At 39.5% G+C, this 19917-nt stretch overlaps 1 protein-coding gene across 1 annotated transcript in view; it reads right to left on the bottom strand.

Moving 5' to 3' along the window:
* LOC141496082 (inter-alpha-trypsin inhibitor heavy chain H3-like) overlaps positions 1–19917 on the bottom strand; it is a 32684-nt gene that overhangs the window by 486 nt on the left and 12281 nt on the right. Inside the window, exons 8-21 of the mRNA XM_074198208.1 lie at positions 19371–19487; positions 16633–16801; positions 10567–10692; positions 9767–9948; positions 8657–8842; positions 8049–8188; positions 5932–6086; positions 4442–4444; positions 4328–4354; positions 4039–4086; positions 3224–3337; positions 2351–2555; positions 1298–1470; positions 47–158 (exon numbers count right to left, since the gene is read on the bottom strand). Coding sequence (XP_074054309.1) covers positions 47–158; positions 1298–1470; positions 2351–2555; positions 3224–3337; positions 4039–4086; positions 4328–4354; positions 4442–4444; positions 5932–6086; positions 8049–8188; positions 8657–8842; positions 9767–9948; positions 10567–10692; positions 16633–16801; positions 19371–19487 — 1757 coding nt within the window. The remainder of the gene's footprint in view (positions 1–46; positions 159–1297; positions 1471–2350; positions 2556–3223; positions 3338–4038; positions 4087–4327; positions 4355–4441; positions 4445–5931; positions 6087–8048; positions 8189–8656; positions 8843–9766; positions 9949–10566; positions 10693–16632; positions 16802–19370; positions 19488–19917) is intronic.

Genomic DNA, 19917 nt, shown 5'->3' with positions numbered 1-19917 from the left:
TAGTCCTCAGAAATGCATAGAATCTATAAGAAAATCAAGCTTTTACCTGGTGACCACTAGCTTATTGTTTTTCACTATCATTGTGGCATCTGGTTTCTTGGGGTCAGATCCCGGCCGGACATCAAAAACTTCAAAGTCAAAAGGGTGAAAGAATTGTCCTAGAGAGAAGAAAGTTCACAGTATCAACACCTGTTTTCTTATGTTACTTCCTTAAAATGTCCATTTTGGTATAATAGATAAAATACTATCTAGAAAGCAAGAGACCTCTAATTCTCCTGGCTCTACCAGATTTTCTATATGATCCTGAGTATGTGACTTCACTTTTTGGAGTTCTTATTTCCTCATTTATAAAATAGAAAATAATATTTCCCTACCTTTCTTTTTTTATTTTTTATTTTTTAGATTTTTGCAGGGCAAATGGGGTTAAGTGGCTTGCCCAAGGCCACACAGCTAGGTAATTATTATATGTCTGAGACCAGATTTGAACCCAGGTACTCCTGACTCCAGGGCTGGTGCCTTATCCACTACGCCACCTAGCCGCCCCCCTACCTAACTTTCCAGGATGTTCCTCATCTATAATATGGAGAATATTATTTTTCCCTACCTAACTCTCTAGGATATTGTGAGGATCAAATGAAATGTGATTGTGAAATACTTTGTATATTTTAAAAAGTTCTCTGAAAACTATGCATTATGTAAATATTAAGTGGTATCATCATTTTTATTATGATGATTTAGGAGTGTTTCTTCCAATAATATTCCAAAAATAGTGTTATCTTGTAATGATTATACTTTAGGAATTTGTGATTTTAGCAATGTGACTTCTCCTTCCATGGATGACAGTTGCAATCCCTTTCAACATCTTAGTAGATAATTTTCATGAATTACTATGACTTAAAACAAAAGTCATCATATGGTGGTCAACCAGTTTTTCCAAACTCAGATAGATTTAACAGCAAGCATAGTCCAACAGTAGGTCAGTATTCAAAGTCTCTCTCATTAAGAAAAATTTTTCAGAACTGTAATGCACAACATAGCCTGTGAGAGTCCATCATGATGAATTAGTGGAGAAAGACTTTAGTATGATCATTATTAACACTACTTGTAAATACTGAAAATAATTACACAGCTACTAAATAGCATATAATTGGTTTCTTTTGTAATCCTATGTCCTTTATTTTATGTATTTAAAAGTATCGTTCTGAAAAGAAGGTATAGACTTCACCAGATTGTCCAAGGGGACCGTGATGCAAAAAATGTTAAGAACATTGGTTCTAAAGTATGCTCAGATTCATACCCAGCAGTCCATGTGTCTTTGTTGACATCTGGTGACTGTCAACTGTATATAGCCCAAGGAAGTCCTGGTGGATAGGATGTTTCTTCCACACTTGGTGTAAGACAATCACAAAAGTGACTCCATCTCCAATCGAGACCACCATGTTTTTCTTCCTATTGATAGTCACTGACAAACTGAAAAACAAAAAGGATTTGCATGTATTGAGGGGAACTGTCACCAGACTCTCTCTGAAGTCTAATTCAGGGGAAGGAATGGTCTATATACAAATAGAATCCCTGGAAACCTTTTGAGATCAGTTTAAAGTGAAAATGTTCATCCTACATATGACTTGGGCACATATTGTATTCTGTTAAAGGATTTGTTTGTAACTTAGCCTGGGGGTCAGAAGACAACTTGACCTCTGTCTCTGATTCACTTAGTTACAGTCGCTTTCCCTTTCTAAGTCTCATGATCTATACAAATGGGGATAATGGTCCCTCCCCTGCCCTACACATCTCGTCAGGTTGTTAGGAGTCTCAGCTAGGATTCTGGTTGTTAAAGTGCTCCAAATGTAGGAAATTATTATTGTTGTAGCTGGTGTCATCATTAGGGTTATTGTTCTCCAGTTTAAAGCTTCATCTATTTTGTCAGAACCAGAAAAGTTCCTGTGGGTCACCCCTTTAAATCTGTCTCTGATGCGACCATTTAGAAATGAGAGGAGTGGCCTCATTCCATGACATCCCAGCTCCTTCTAGTCACTCATTAGTGATTTACCCTGCGGGGATTTGTCCAGACCCTTCTGAAAATGATTCCATTTTCTGTTTGTACTGTTTCTCAGAGTGCAACTTGCAGTTATTTCCTAAAGATAGCTCTGTTGACCTTGGGTGGGTGATTTTTGCTTTTCTTGGTCTCAGTTTACTCATCTGTAAGATGGGGAAGCTAGGTTGTATGTATGGTATCTAGGGCTCCCTCCAGCTCTAAATTTCTATAATATAACTTATTTTTTGTTTCTTTAAGGGTCATTTTAGGGTTTCTGGAAGTTCAGACCCTGAGTCATTCAGAAAATCCAATTACCCATTTTGTGTGATAGTGACTGTGTCCATCCAGGTAAAACTACTTTTCTGCCCTCCACTCCACAGGGTGATCTTCTCTGGTGTCACTTCGATCTGCAAGTCCATTCGAGGGTCCATAATCCCAAGTTTCCCAAAGTATGACTTCCTTTTCTTTGTTTCTGAACCAGCTTTCTTTTCTCCAATGATCTCCCCATTAACTGTGATGCCTGGACAGCAGTGGAAGGAGGTAGATGAGTGAGTGATTCAAGGTCACAGGCTGTCTTCCAGAGAAATAAACTCTTCTCCAACAGCAGATTTATCCCTATTCTGGTCTCCAACAGACACCCAGTCTTAGCCTTATTTGTACAGATAGTTTGCTTCTTGTCTTCCACAATAGACTGTGAGCTCTTCAAGAGCTTTTGCCTCTTTTTATATCTCCAGGGCTTAGCTTAATAAATGTTTGTTGACTGACTTGGTCACAAACTAAACCCTTACTTCTAAACTAGCTCCATGACTGACCCAGTCCCAAATCCACATCTTCAGTCTTGTCTCTGACACTACTTATGGGAACCCGAGTATGTCAAATGAGATAATATATAGAAAATCCTGTAAACTTTAAAGACCTACCAAACTATTATTTATTATTATTATTATTATTATTATTATTAATTGTGTCATTTAACCACCGTAAGGCTCAGCTTCTGACATTTTAAAGAAAGGGGGTTCCTGAGTTCCCTGCAATGGAAATGCTCGGACCTGTTAAGACAGAAGCCTGCAGAATGACCCTGTTGTTGTCAATTAATTCTGGTCAGCCTCCACCACAGCCTTCCTATGGATCACAATACAAGTAAATGTGGATCCAGCCCATCACCCCTTTCTCTACCACAGTTCCCACCTGTGTCTGGGTCCTGGATGAGATTTAACACGACCCCTGGATTTGCATCAATATTGAAGCAGAGGGCATCATCTTTCTGGGGCACTTCAATGATAAAGTGGGGGTCTCCATCCACTGCCGGCATATGATAGATAAAACATAAGTTAGATCCCCTGAGGGAAATAGGGTACAAGGCACTTGACCAGAACTATCTTATAGATAATTGGAGCCTCATGACAACCAGGAGAGGTAAGCATTATGGATATAATTGTCCTCATTTTCCCATTAGAGAAGCTGAGACTCTGAGAGGTTCATTGACTGGATCAGTCAAGAAGTCAGAGGCAAAATTGGAACCTAGGACTTTCCTGACTCAGGTATGCTACTCAGCCTCTTGAAGGTCCTGATGTGGGTCTATGGTTCTGACTTTGCTCCAAGAAGGTACTGAGGATCATTATTCCCCACTCCCAAGATCTCTCACCCGAAATCTTCCCTCCTTTCATCCCACAAGGTCTCTCTCCTAGAGTTTTCCCATTGGTCATCTTTTTTCTCTCAAACTTCTTTTCTTGAGGTTCCTCTCCTCAGGCTTCTGATCCCCTCTTTCTCTTTGGGTGTCTCTCCTCTCCAACAAATAATTTCTCCCCTTAACTTCCTTCTGGATCTCCATCCACCTCTGCCCTCAAATCTTCTTCCTTTCCCTCTAGGTCTCCCCAAACTTTCCCCTCCCTGGGGAGGTCTCTCATGCTGGTCCAGAAGGAGGAAGGAGTTTTCTCAGAGGGCTTTGGCTATGCTGGTGCTGAGGCTAGTATCCAAACCCTAAGAGAAGACTTGAGGCTCACCAAAGTATTGGGGATAGGATGGAGGCTGATAATTGAGTTGGGTTGCATCTGAAAAGACACAAATGAGGAAAACAGGAGTTACTATATGAAAAAAAGAGTGTTGACATTCATGCCCAGACTTGGATGCTTAAGAAAAGAAAACATCATTTTATGAATCTTAGAAAGAGTAATATCCTTTAGTAGATCATGTGTCTTCCCACCAATCCCACCCTCAGTTTTGGTCACTATTATTTTTAGAAAAATCATGTCTTTATTTCCAACCCTAACCCTGAAAGAATAGGATACTCACAGACATGGGAGATTGGCTCAGCCTTTGCTGTAAAGGAAAGATAAGGCAGCTGTAAGCAGTTTTTAGAACCTTAATCCAGTCTCATGATCCACCCTTGGGCTTATCTACCAGAACTTTCTATAACCCCTTCAAAATTTGGACTTGGGTTGGACCATTGGAGCAAAGGTATCTCTGGTAAAGGTGTGACCCTAAAAAGGAGATATTATAACAGGATAGTTAAATAAGCTCTGATTTTATCATTGAGACCTGTGTTCATATCCTTGCTCTGACAGTTACTAGTGAGTAACCATGGGCAAGTCTCATGATGGCTTTAATCTCAGTTTCCTCACTTGTAAAATGAGGAAATGTAGATGATATCCAGGTTCTTCCATCACTAAAGTCTATGAGGTGTTATACCTCTTTCTTCCTGCCTTTGGAATTCAAGGGAAGGATATTTAGAGGTTTGTGTTCTAAAGCTAATAACTTATGATAAAAATAGTTCCTATATCTATAGCTCTAAATTGACAAAACTATGCTATTAGGTATATAGTACAAGTATCATTATCCTCATTTTAAATATGAAGGAACTGAGAATCAGAGAGAATAAGTGACTTGCCCAAAGTCAGACTATATAACTGGAAAAGTCTGGTCTTTTGACTCCAAACATTATCTTAGGAGGAATAGTCTCACTTCACCACATTGCCTCTCTATTTATTTGGGAAAGTTCCTTATTTTTCCTACCATTTCCAACTCAATAGTTCAACTCAGGGTTCCTACCACAACACATGTGCTTAGTCTAAAGCCTCTCTGAGTTTCCTGCATGAGAACCTCAGGCCATGATGTCTGAGGCACCTATGAGATAAACTTTGGGAAATGATGGGAAGAGGTTGGGATTCCCTTTATAACACTATTGTTGATTGGGGGGTGAAGAGTAAAACTAGTACTCCAATAGGGGCTGTGAATGTCAAGCTGTTGGTGTAGTATATTGGAGGGAGGTAAATAATTCCTTATATTTGTTAGGGGATCTGGATCTTTTAGAAAATGGATTCAGAGATCAAGCAGCATGGGAGGATTCAGGGAAACTGGGATATTGCTTGGGACATGCTGTCCTATTTCCCCTCTTCCCATGATCCCCTAGCAAACCCCAGCCAACAGCACGTCTGAGTACTTACCTTCTGTTTTCCCAGTCAGTCAAGTGGTGAGGGAAAAGAAAAGAGAGAAGTCAAAGGGTGTCAGATGCATAGAAACCTAAAGCGGTTACTGATCTCAAATTTTGAATGAATAGAGACATGATTCATTCGTGTTGAAAATGGATAGATCCAAAGTATTATGTAGTGAAACTATCCTTAAGGGTTGCCTAGTCCGTTGCCCTTATTATATAGAGGGTGGAAACTGAAGCCCATAGTGACTGCGTGATGTGACAAAAGTCCCCCAGTGAATTAATGATACCATAGGGACTTGAATCCAGGTTTTCTTATTCCTGGCCTAGTGCCATTCTACCCCATAATCCATTGTCTCCAATCTGTAGAGTGTTTGCAGCCTATCTGAACTCTGGATCCACCCAAGCCAGGCTCCTGGTCCCTTTGGTCTGAGATCCTTTCAAAGCATGGTCTCTGGCCCCCTACCTTCCCCAGGCTTGTCTGCAATGGCCTCTGATTCTTCATTGTCTTCAGGTTTGGTGACCACCATGGATGTCAATGGTGTCACAAAATGGTACTTTAAGGACAGATCCAAGGCTTGAGCTGTCAAGTTCTCCTTCTCTTCCCCATGAGCATTCTTTCTGTGAGGGAACAAGCAAAGAACTGAACACCCTGAACAGATGAAATCCAGAACTCCCTTCTCACAATATCCTCCATTGTTAATATAATGTAATAATGAACATGGCCCTTCTCTTTACCTTCCTTAACAGCTCATTTGTGTGAGTCCTATTTATGCATAAGACTGTGTATTCTCTGAGGCCACATGTGTCATGGATGCATCGTGACCACTCAAAGATGGATTGGTTCCCTAGCATCAGTGTCTGGGCTCTGAAATAACTGAGACAGGCCTGGAGGTTATGGTCTTTATTTAAAATGTTGCCCTTAGAGGTCTATCTGTGAACCATAGCACAATTCAACACTAATACCTGAAAATAATTTCCTAAAACAGAGTCAAACACATAAAGCCAAAGAAGACCTGGGCACTGATTCAGCCCCTACCAGGTGGGTTCAGTACTTGAGAGATGGGGTGAGGACAAGAAGAGAAGAATTCAATTCAGGAAAGCACTTGAGGAACCGAGGAAGCCCTAGCTGAGAGGATGTTAAACAAAAAAATCAGTCCCAGATTGTACTACTAAATGGTAATTATTAGCATAGAAGAATGATGGAAGGGGAAATTTCCCCAGACAATTTGATAAATTTGTTATTGTTGTCATTTGTGTCTGACTTTTTATGATCCCCCATGGACCATGCTTTTCAGGGGTTTTCTTGGCAAAGATTCTAGAGTACCTTTCTTCCTTCTCCAGTGGAGTAAGATAGAGGTTAAGTGACTTGCCCAGGGTCATAGAGCTAGTAAGCGTGTAAAGCTGGATTTGAATTCAGGGCTCTGTGATTCCAGCCTCTGTGTTTTGTAGATGAGTCATCTAGCTGCCCCTAAGTTTACAGAGTGGTAAGTCTTTGTCTAGGGCTAGAAAACAAATCCCCAAAGACAGTAAAAATTGCCCACTGACACCTTGTTAATATGACAAAAGATAATTCATGATTGATTTTCAGAGACCCAGATTACCCCTAAGATGGCTTTTTATGTTAAAGTGGGGCCACCTTTGTGTATTGGCTTAGTAAAGATCACTGACACTCTAGTTATCTGACATCTTTTCACCTTTATGCTTCTCAAAGAAGAGAGTCACTAAGACTGTGCCTTGGTCCTGGCAAGATAAAGGTCAAGAAAAACAGTGATAGTAGATGGAGTCTTTGGATGGACACAGTCTCTCACTGGGGCCATTAGTAATTGGATTGGGAAATAAACCCAGGGAAGTGACCTACACTAGCCCAAGAGACCAAGGCAAATTCATAGACAACATCCCACAAATACCTCCATATTAGAGGAAAGGAAATTTCCTAGGTTGTTTGCTTCCAACTCTGGCCTTCTAGCCAGAGAAGGACCATGTCTTGGGTAATGTTAGGCTTCAAGTTGCCTTGGAAGTAACTCCAAGTTCAAGAGTTTGAGGATCAGGTTTCTAGAGAGGAAAAAAGGAGTTCCTTAGTGGCATGCTTCTTGGAGAGAGGATGCCCACATGGGTCTCACAGACAGAGGAGCAGAAGCAAGGAGCATAAAACTAGGACATCGTTGAGAAAAACATCACGATTTTGCCACTCCTCACTATCTCAGTGAGTTATTTGGATGGTGCAGGTCCAGTGGCAAAGGATTTGTTTGCCTGTCAAATCTTGGTGGGATTAACCCAAATAACAAGGAGGCATCATGAGTCTGGGAGAGACTGTGTAAAATTTAGTGAAAGAGAAAGATTTCACCAGAAAATCAGTGTTGCCCTGCTAACAATTTCCTGATCAGTTTTTTTTTTTACCCTAAGGAGAGTTAATGCTGAGTAAATATTTGGTATGATGAGCCAAAGACCAAATTAGCCTTCTAAGGGAGACTCCAAAAGTTATACCTTGTCCAAGTGAACTCAAGAGTCTTGAGGGATCCTGAACCAGGGGATATGCTGACATCAGAGTTTTGGATAGGAGGAAGGGGTGAATAGGTTTACCGTTTTTCTAAGAGCTGTTCAATAGTGAGGTAGGCCCAGAGTCTCTCAATGTAGTCCCCAAAGATGTATTCTTGCTCTTCAAGGGCTGTCTCCAGTTCTGTCATGTCCACTTCTTCTGTGAATGTCAGATCATTTAAGGCCTAGAGAGAGTGGAAAAAGGATGAAAGGCAGGATCCTGACTTTGCCAGAAATAGGGAAGGGGAAGTTGTTCAATAGGAGATCAAGGTCTAGGTCTCTGAAAATCAATCCTGAGTTATCTTTGTCATTTTAACAGGGTGTCAATGGGTAATTCTTACTGCCTATGGGGATTTGCTTTTCTAGGCTAAGACAAAGACTTACCACTCTGTCTCATGCCAAAACCCTGATTAGGCGGGACATATTAATATATTGGGACAGTGTTTCTGCACTTTCTCAGGTTCATACGGAGAGGTGATTGTCATTGCTTTCCAAAATTTCCATAGGAGGAAATCAAGCACTTTCCTAGCACTGGGATCTGTATCATCCATAAAAAAGCACCTCCAGCACCAAATCCCAAGCTGGCAGGTCAGGTATCGTATTGAGACAATCTCCCTTCTGATTAGCAGTCTCCAATCCAGACAGAGACTCACACCATGTCCTTTCACATCAGCGATGAAGCTGTTTGACTCAAAATCCACCAGTTTCCCAGCCACCACAATCTCAGAGCCATCATAGAAATGCTGGTAGTTGTTCCGGGTGATATCAGTGATGGCATTCTGCGGGTACTGCAAGTCCACATTGATGAGCAGAGGGTTGGCCACTTCATCATAGAAACCCTGAGAAACATGTTAGGACACAGTCACCCCTGATTGCCAAGGTCTTGGAACAAGTTTCCTGAGTCTTCCAGAATATCAGGGATATTTCACCTTCACACTTAAGTAGCTTTTAACCACACAAGGGAGAGAAATTGTGGCCTTGTGATTGAGAAATAGGGAAGACAACCCTGCTAAGCATTTATGGATATTGTCATTTTGGGAAGAGTTCTCCTGAATAGCATAGCAGATCTGACCTCCCAGATTTTCCTCAGCAAAGGGATCCCAATAATATGGAAACTTGACCTTGGAATTTATACTCAAAGACTGGAAGAAAGGGTTATTGGATTCCAGGCTTCTGAATCAGAATCATAAGATCTTTCAGGTGAAAGTTAAAAATCATTAGCTTAGTAGAAATTAGGGTGGTGAAATTTTAGTCTTGTAAATTAGAATCATGGATCTTGAAATGGAATAATTGGTTAATACATGGGAAAGAAAGAATGTGGCAGTAATCTTGGGGTCTTCTTGAGGGTAAGGGGATGTGATGGATATTAGTTATAGATTTATTATTTAATTGTTGTAGGGAACTCTCAATGTAAAAACTCTCACCACTGACATAGAATGGCAACTCAACTGGAATTTATAGTTGTCCAGGCACTGAGGATTTTAATAACTTATCTTTGGTCACACAGCTATTGCATCAGAGAAAAACCTTAAGCCTAGATCATCCTGACTTCAGGGTCTGATCAAAAAACGATCTATTCCTTTTCTTATGAGAATTTATACATTAGAATCATAAAATTATAGAAATCAAATACATAGAATCTTGGGCTTTGAGGTTAGGATAAAAAAAATTCTAGAAGTAGAAATGAGAAGCATAGAATGGTTGTTTCTTGTGCCCAAGATGGTGAGGATAGGGTCTTTACTGATCTAGGGTTTGACTTGTACCTGCATTTGTAAGTTGGCATCAGAGTCTTCATATATTCTTCGAGCCAAACCATTATTCTCCAGTGCCATCTTTTCCAGGAAGTTATAATTGACATCACTGCCAAAACCAAGGTTATATAAGGGAAATTTTCCTCCAATGGCATTCCTCACATTCTCCTGGATTTTGTCAACTCTACTTTCTCCTGTAAAAGGGAGAACAAATGAGTCAGATCTCAATTCTGAGCTGGACTCAATGGAGCGAATGAAGAATGGGGGAAAGAGACTTGGAAAACGATTTAGGAAACCCTCTTTTGATTGATGAAAAATTCCCCACTAATAAGTTACACAGTCATGAGCCTCCTCTCTAAGGAGCTTTACCCTCTTTGAGCTTCCTTTTCCCCATTTGTAAAACAGACATGGCAATCTTTGTGCTAACTACACCACTAAGTTGTGAGAATCCCAAGTAACAATGAATGTGCAAGTGCCTTGGGATTGGGTTTAGCAAGGGATCTGATTCATCCCTTGGACAATTAAATTGCCCTATCCAGAGCACCCCTAGAACAGAAGATGTGATGTATAAGCTACTGGTCTTGTGGGGTTGAGAAAGCAAAAGAGAACAGAAGAGGTAGGAGCTATCTCAAATGATTTTTTCCCTCATGTAAAGTGAGTTGGGAGTGCTACTCCCAAACCCTGACCTGTGAGTTGCAATACAACAACTATGCAACTTCCTCCCACCAGGCGTCGGGACTTCTTTGTCAGTAGACCTGCTTTCTCATAACTCACTACATCTCTCCCACCTTTTCTGTTGCTCAGCCACCTACCAGTATTGGCTTCCCCATCTGTCAGCATGATGATTATAGATGTACTTCTCTCGGGGATGATTTTCATCTCTTGAGCTTTGTTCACCATCTCAATGGCTCTGAGAAGGGCATCATTGATGTTGGTTGCTATGACACAGACAGACAGAAAGAAAGACAAAATTCTGTTGAAGGAGAGCTCCTTGGTCTTCCCTTTGCAATGGTTAGAATATCTAAGAAGATTTAGAATCTGGTTCCAAATTCCCTACTAATAAGTTACACAGCCAGGAGCCTCCTCTTTAAGGAGGTTTACTCTCTTTGAGTCTCCTTTTCCTCATTTGTATAACAGAAATGGCAGTCTTTGTACCTAGCTACATTACTAAGCTATTGTGAGAATCCCAAATGCCTTGGAATTGTGTAAAAACATTCTCTGAGTGTGGGGCAGTATGATGGTAATTTTTCTACCTGAGAGGAAGATGCCATGGGAGTCCTCCACTGTTATGGAGATAAACTACCTTCAATGAGTAGACAGATGTTACCCTTTTGGAAAAATTTTGAGAATAGACCTGGTAATAAAAAGCATGTCTGTGATCTGAGCACCACCCTGGTTAAATTCAGATTATGTCATCACCAGCTTGACCACAGATTGATGGATTTCTTTGGTTGTAACAACTCTTGAAGGCCACCAATAAAGTAGACATCATACCCACAACTAAAAAAATCCCAGATGTTTTTGATCGATGTGGTTGTTCACATGAAAAATTTTTCTTTTGCTTTATTCCCCCAAGTGGGATAGAGAAGGAAGTAAGAAAAATAAATGCTTATTAATTGGAAAAAATATTTTAAAATAGCATTATTATGGCAGAGGGACAGATTTGAGTTTGGGGAAATTTCTTCAAAGTTCTAAGATACAATCATTTATTCATTCATCCATATATCCTGCTTTAGTTCCAAAGACATTTCTAGAGATACATTTATACTAAGATCTTTCCGTAAAAGCTGATTGGTAGAGAAACCCAAACAAAAGTTTCCTGGGCACTGTAAGGGGACTAATTAAGCTCCAACAGCAGAAAGCAAGGAACAAATTAGAATCTCTTCAAAGATATGTTATGCTTTGCAAATTTTAAAGTGTTGTATTTACTAGTTGCTATTCTTACTTAGACATTTATTATTATCATCACTCAGAAAAAAATGAATATTTAAGAGGCTCTATGGAAAGAACTATGAGGAGTCAGAGAAGCATGGCCCATCCAGGACAAAGGTGCCACATCTGACTGATCAGCAAGGAGAGGATCACCTGCTTCCAGGCAACTGAAGGACAGGGTAGCTGGTAATCTGCTTGATCCTTGGGAAAGGATAGATTTGAGAAGGTAGAGAGACCTGGGAGCCAGTGATAAAATTCACCCCATGCTTAAATAGTTTAAACAAAGTATCTCAGAGTTGTTCTTTTTGGAGTGTATTCCTGGATCCAAGTCAAACTTGGATCCAGAAGAGGGGACAATAAGATGACAAAAGAGCCTTTGGGATTGGCCAACATAATTCCTTATGTCCTCTATCTCTAATGTTGTGTACAAAGTCTCTTGCTTCCTGGGCATAATGTGTTTAAGATTGGGATAAATCCTGGAAACTAGAATTCTAGACTTGGAAATAATAACTGACATTTATATGGTGTTTTCAGTTTCACAGAGATTTTTCTTCACAAAAACCTTAAGAGTAAGGTCAAACAAATGTTATTCCCATTTCACAGATTAAATAACAAGTATATGAAAGTCCAAGTGTCTTGTCCGTGATTGACTAGCTAGTGTCTGAGGCAGAATTTAAACCCAGATCTCCAGGACCAGAGTTCTAAACATTATACCACCCTGCTTAAACACTCCCCTAATTTTGTGGAGGAGGCTGAAACCCAGAGAGAGAGAAAAAGTCACAAAATGAATGAGTGTTTTGTCAAAGCAGGACCATTGAACTTGGAATATAAGCTCCTTTGAGTAGAGGGGTTTCATTTATTGTAGGTGTATCTCTAGGACTTGGCATAGTGGCTAGTAAATAATAGGTATTTAATGTATGTGTTGCTGATTGATGGTTTGATACAAGCACTGGGCTGTATCTCTAACTTTCAATAACCATCTGATTCTTTTGCTCAGTTCCCTTTGTGACCAAAAGCACCTATATAAGTGACAGACTACAGGAGATGACTTTGCATTAAAGAGAAGTTAAGTAATGAGGATTAAACCCAGACCTGAGGTCTAATTTTGCTGAGCCACCTGACTCAAACAAGGAAGGCCTTAAAAATATCTTTGAGTATTGCCTTATCTCAAAATGCTAGCAATGGAATGAGTTGGTCACATACTCTCCAGTCTTGAGATCCTCTTGGGTTCCCAATCTGATGATGGTAGCTTCTATAAAAATCAGGGTCTATAACCAGGGCCTCAGTTAAGATTCATCCCAAGGTAAGGTCTATCTGCCAATTTCCTGACCACTAATGACCCCCCCCCCCACCGAAATAACACCAATGTTCTAGCCTCATGCAACCTCCTACTCATAGTCTCAAGCAGCATAGTTTGGGGCAACAGAAATAGTACTAGACCCAGGACTGAGGAGGCCAGGCTTTACAACTGAGTCATTGCCTGACTTTGGAAAATGCCTCTCTCTAGGCTTCAGCTTCAAATTTAAAATGAGAGGACTGAACCAGTCCAGGGATTCTTAACTATTTTTTGTGAATGTCTTGGACCCTTTTGCAAACTGGTGAAGCTGAATGATTCCCTTTCTTAGAATAATGCTTTTAAATGCATCAAATAAAATGCAAAGGATTACAGAGAAAACCATTTATATTGAAATATAATTTTCAAAGTACTATTTAAAAAAATTCACAATTAAGAACCCCTGGATAAGGGGGTCTCCAAGGTCTGTCCAGTTCTACCATATTGTATCATATACCTTCTCATTTTTTTTCTTTATAACTCACTGTCTCTATACATGACTCAAGAACTTATGAGGCTCCAGAAGGGAGCCAGAAGACATTTGGCAACAAGCCATTAGTGAACTCCCTAAAAAAAATCTCCAGGGCCTGATGGATTCACAAGTGAATTCTACCAAACATTTAAGGAACAATTGGTTCCAAACCTATATAAACTCTTTGGGAAAATAGGGAAAGATGGAACTCTGCCTAACTCTTTCTATGAAACCAATATGGTACTGCTACTTAAACCAGGAAGAGTTAAAACAGAGAAAGAAAATTATAGACCTATTTCCCTGATGAATATAGACGCAAAAATCCTAAATAAAATCTTAGCAAAATGACTACAAGTCATCATTAGGATAATACATTATGATCAAGTAGGATTTATTCCAGGAATGCAGGGTTGGTTCAATATTAGGAAAACTGTTAGTATACTCAATTATATCAATAACAAACCTATCAGAAACCATATGATCATATCAATAGATGCTGAGAAAGCTTTTGACAAAATACAGCATCCATTCCTATTAAAAACACTAGAGAGTGTAGGAATAAATGGACTGTTCCTAAAAATAATTAGCAGTATCTATCTGAAACCATCAACAAGCATTATACTCAATGGGGAGAGGCTAGAGGCATTCCCAATAAGATCAGGGGTTAAACAAGGGTGCCCATTATCACCACTACTATTCAATATTGTATTAGAAATGTTGGCATCAGCAATTAGAGAAGAAAAAGGAATTAAAGGAATTAGAATTGGGAAGGAAGAGACAAAACTCTCACTATTCACAGATGACATGATGGTCTACCTAGAGAATCCCAAGAAATCATCTAAAAAACTACTGGAAACAGTTAGCAATTTTAGCAAAGTTGCAGGTTATAAAATAAACCCCCATAAATCCTCAACTTTCCTATATATGACTAGCAAGAAACAGCAGGAAGAGCTAGAAAGAGAAATTCCATTCAAAGTAACCTCAGACAGTGTAAAATACTTGGGAGTCTATTTGCCAAAACAGACTCAGAATCTTTTTTGAAAACAATTATAAAACACTTCTCACACAAATTAAATCAGATTTAAATAACTGGGAAAATATCAACTGCTCATGGATAGGTAGAGCTAATATAATAAAAATGACAATTCTAGCAAAACTAAACTATCTGTTTAGTGCCCTACCAATCAAAATTCCAAAAAATTACTTTAATGAGCTAGAAAAAATTCTAAGTAAATTCATATGGAGAAATAAAAAGTCAAGAATTGCCAGGAGCTTAATGAAAAAAAATGCAAACGAAGGTGGCTTAGCCCTACCCGATCTAAAATTATATTATAAAGCATCAGTCATCAAAACTGTTTGGTATTGGCTAAGAAATAGAGTGGTGGACCAGTGGAATAGACTAGGTGTAAAAGCAGGAGAGGATTATAGTAATCTGCTGTTTGATAAACCCAAAGAGTCAGGCCACCAGGATAAAAACTCCCTCTTTGATAAAAACTGCTGGGATAATTGGAAGTTAGTATGGAAGAAACTTGGATTAGACCAACACCTCACACCCTTTACCAAGATAAGATCCAAATGGTTACAGGACATAGACATAAAAAAACAATACTATAAGCAAATTAGAAGATCAAGGACTAGTCTACTTGTCAGATCTATGGAAAGGGGAGCAGTTTATGACTAAGGAAGAGTTGGAGAACATCACTAAAAACCAATTACATTAAATTAAAATGTTTTGCACAGATAAAACCAATGTAATCAAGATCAAAAGAAAAGTAGTAAATTGGGAAACAATCTTTACAACTAATGATTCTGACAAAGGACTCATTTCTAAAATATACAGAGAACTGAGTCATATTTTTAAAACAAAAAGCCATTCCCCAATTGACAAATGGTCAAAGGATTTGCAAAGGCAATTTACAGATGAGGAGATCAAAGCAATCCATAGCCATATGAAAAAATGCTCTAAATCATTAATTATTAGAGAAATGCAAATTAAAGCTTCGCTGAGGTACCACCTCACACCTCTCAGATTGGCCAGTATGACCAGGAAGGATAATGATCATTGTTGGAAGGGATGTGGGGAATCTGGGACACTATTACACTGTTGGTGGAGCTGTGAACTCATCCAACCCTTCTGGAGAGCTATTTGGGACGATGCTCAAAGGACAACAAAAATGTGCATACCCTTTGACCCAGCAATACCACTACTGGGTCTATACCCTGAAGAGATGAGGAAAAGGGTAAAAACATTACTTGTGCAAAAATATTTATAGCAGCCCTGTTTGTGGTGGCAAAGAATTGGAAATCCAGTAAATGTCCTTCAATTGGGGAATGGTTTAGCAAACTGTGGTATATGTATGTCATGGAACACTATTGTTCTATTAGAAACCAGGAGGGACGGGATTTCAGGGAAACCTGGAGGGATTTGCATGAACTGATGCTGAGTGAGATGAGCAGAACCAGAAAAACACTGTACACCCTAACAGCAACATGGGAGTGATGTTCAACCTTGAAGGACTTGCTCATTCCATCAGTGCAACAATTGGGAACAATTTTGGGCTGTCTGCAAAGGAGAGTACCATCTGTATCCAGATAAGGAGCTGTGGAGTTTGAACAAAGTACAAGGACTATTCCCTTTAATTCGGAAAACAAACCCAGATGTCTTATGGTTTGATCTGGTTACCTCTGAGAATTCTGTTCTCTTTAAGGATATGATTTCTCTCTCATCACACCCAATTTGGATCGAGGTACAACATGGAAACAAAGTAAAGACTGACGGAGTGCTATCTGTGGGGTGGGGGTGGGGGGAGGGAAGCAAGATTGGGGGAAAACTGTAAAACTCAAATAATATCTTTAATAAAAATTTAAAAAAAAGAAGACATTTGGACAGGAATCCCTGTTTGGCTGAAGGAACTTGAAACTGCAACTCTCCTTTCAAAGACTCACTCCTAGGTATGTTTTCCCAAACCCTAAACTTAGCTGGTCTCTTTTAGCTAAAGCTAGCAGGACTTAGCACACAGAGATGTTTGTGCTTGTTGAGTCAAGTCCCACTTGGATCCAGGAGATGGACAATAAGATGATAAAAGAGCCTTTGGAGTTGGCCAACTATGAAGTTGGACAGCTCTGCTGACAATTCCTCACCTCCCCTATCTCTGATGTTGTGTACAAAGTCTCTTGCTTCTTTGAGATTCTCAGGAGTGGCTGGGACCAGATTTTCTTTCCAAGAGGTCACATCTGAGCTAAACAGAATGAAATTCAAGAAATCATCTTTTCTTACATCATTCAAGATATGGAGAAGTGCCTCCTTTGTCTGCAAGAGAAAAAATAGATTTGATTTTGTTAATTTAAAAGACAAAAGGGCAATAAACAGCTAGATAGACAAAATGTGGCACTGTTCTTTAAAATATCAGAACCAGTGTGAATTGGTGGGTAGAATTTTGACTTAGAGTCAGAATAACCCAGGTTTGAATATTAATTCTGACTTTTCCTAAACTGTGTGATCCTGGGGAAGATATTTAAACTCCTAGAGCCTGTTTCTCATCTCTAAAATGAGGATAATAGTATCTACCTCAAAAACTTATTCTAAGAATCAAATGAGTTCACATATGTGTAGTATTTTGCAAAGTTTAAGGTCCTATATGTGGCAGTTATTCCTATGAATTAGGTATGAAAAGGAAGATCAATGAAAAGATACGTTTATTGCTTAGAGTGATAAAAATGCACACAAAGAGATAGTAGAATTATTCAACTTTTACTTGACGTCTGATCTCTCTCTTTCTCTCTCTCTCTCTCTCTCTCTCTCTCTCTCTCTCTCTCTCTCTCTCTCTCTCATTTTTGCAAGCCAATGGGTTAAGTGACTTGCCCAAGATCACAGGCCTAGTTAAGTATCAAGTGTCTGAAGTCAAATTTGAACTCAAGTCTTCCTGACTCCAGGGCCTAGGCTCTATTCACTGGGCCGCTTAGCTGCCCCTTGTTATTTGTATTAAGAAGAATTTTTAGAAAATGAAGATTAGTCCAAAAAATAAGTAATGAGTTGAAACCTAAAATAGTTGAAGAAATCATAAGAGAACTTCCAGGTGCCTTTAGTGATATTAGTCGTTAGGTTCAGAGAAATTATGCCCCAGACTAGTAAAAGGATTTCACAGGGTATTTGTCAAGTCCTTGTTGGTGATCCTGAAAGAAAAAATCGTGGCTAATGAGGGAAGTTCCTCAAGATTAGAGATGATGACTGATTTTTTTAGGGTTTTTTTACAAGGCAATGGCGTTCAGTGGCTTGCCCAAGGCCACACAGCTTGGTAATTAAGTGTCTGAGGTCAGATTTGAACTCAGGTACTCCTGACTCCAGGGCTGGTGCTCTATCCACTGTACCACCTAGCTGCCCCGATGACTGATTTTCAGAGATGGAAAATGAAGTATATTATTTAAACTCTAGGCTAATGGGATTCAAATCCTGGTAAAGTTTTGAATGGAAGGAAGGGAAGAAGTGAAACAAAGGCAAGGAAGGAAGAAAAGAAGGCAAGAAAGGAAGGAGGGAAGCAAGGAAAGAGGGAAGGAAGAAAAGAGAAAAGGAAGGAAGAAGGGAAGAAAGGAGAGAAAGAAAAGAGGGGGAAAGTAGAAGAAATGAAAGAGAGAGAGAGAGAGAGAGATGAGAAAAGAGAGATGATTTCTGACAATTTGAAAGGGAAAAGATGATCAGTAAGGATTAGTACAGGTCCATCAAGAAAATGGTAGAATGACCTTGTTTTCTTTATTTATATGGTGAATATGTAGTCCTTGTATATCTGGACTTAAGAACTCATAGAATTATTTGAAAGTAGTGATGATGATGATGATGATGATGATGATGATGATGATGATGATGTTTGTCCTTCACTTTTGAAAAATGATAATGCTGTGACATCCAAGAGAATTGGATTTGAGTGATAAGTGGATTGAGTGCTGTGCTAAGTCACCAGCCTCCCTTTCTCCTCCAGAATCATCTGTGGCCAGTGGCCAGATTACTAGAGATTGGTCTGGAGGCAAGGCAATCAGGGTTAAGCGACTTGCCCAAGTTTGCAAAGTTAATAAGTGTCAAGTGTCTGAGGTCGGATTTGAACTCAAGCCCTCCTGAATCCAGGACAGGTACTCTGTTTACTATACCACCTAACTGATTCTGAAAGTAGAGACTAATGGATCAGTGTCAAGATGAAGGGAGATGTATAAATGACCTAGTATTCTAGATGTCTGTCCCTGGTCCTCTGCTGATCAATTATTTAGATGACAATATAGGTGACACTTGTAAAGGATACAAGGTTGAGAGAGACAGCTAATGACTGAGTGAAACTTAGGATTTAAAGAGAACTTGACTAACATTAATAATTGATCAAATAGATGATACAATTTAAGGGGATAAAAATGAAGTTCATAGGTTTAGAGCTGAAAGAAACATTAGAGACTAGTCCAATTTCATTTTATAAAAGAGCTAGGTGTCTAAAGCTGGATTTGAACACAGTTCTTTCTGACTCCAAGTTCAGCACTCCACTAACTATATCCCACCTTATTTTGCTTTATCCCTAGAGAGCAGAACCAGTCATAAGCTTGATATAAGGAAAAGCTTCCTAAAAATCCTGTCTTGATAAGTCATTGGGGATCTCCATGTGGTCGAATGGGTTCTGAAATCCTTCCAAATCTTAGATTCTGAGGTTCTGTGATTCTCAGCTTAACAGAACAAATGATAACATCTGCCTGGTCAAGATTGTCCCAGGTTCTTTGTGAAGGCATAGATGTCTCTAACAGTTTCCTTGGACCAGTTCTCTTCTGGCAGTACAATAAATGACAGATTCTCCACATTTGTGTCATGTTTTCATTCCCTTGGCATTTTCTGTAAGTTGATTGCATACCTGAGCCAACTTCCGACCAGACATGGATCCACTGACATCTATGACAAAGACTACACTCTTGGGCACAACAGGGAGGTTTTGGGGAGCAAAGAAGTGCACAAAGTAGCCGTTGACAATCTGAAAAAAATGAATATAATTAGTTGCCAGATCTTATTGTTCCTACCTCCACATCTTCTACTCAGTCTGCTTCTCATTACTCTTAGTTCAGACTCTTATCAACTCTCACCTGCCTATTGCAACAGCCTGCTAATTTATCAGTCTCCGTGACTCGAGTATCTTCCCTCTCCAAACCCATCCTCCATGTTATTGTCAAAGTTACTTCCTAAAAAACAGGTCTGACCATGGCACTCCTCTACTGTATAAACTCCAGGGCTCCCTATCACCTTTGGGAACAAACTCTTTTCACTGGCATTTAAAACCCTTCACAAACTCTTTTCAGTTTTATTATATATGACTCCTTCATAGCTCTATGGTTGGTCAAACTGGCCTCCATCTCCCTTCTCTAAATCTTTGCACTGGCTGTCTCCTATTCCTAGAATAGACTTCC

This window comes from Macrotis lagotis, chromosome 8 (genome assembly GCF_037893015.1).
Source record: "Macrotis lagotis isolate mMagLag1 chromosome 8, bilby.v1.9.chrom.fasta, whole genome shotgun sequence".
Classification (NCBI taxonomy): Eukaryota; Metazoa; Chordata; class Mammalia; order Peramelemorphia; family Peramelidae; genus Macrotis; species Macrotis lagotis.
This window is presented reverse-complemented; position numbering and strand designations above follow the sequence as displayed.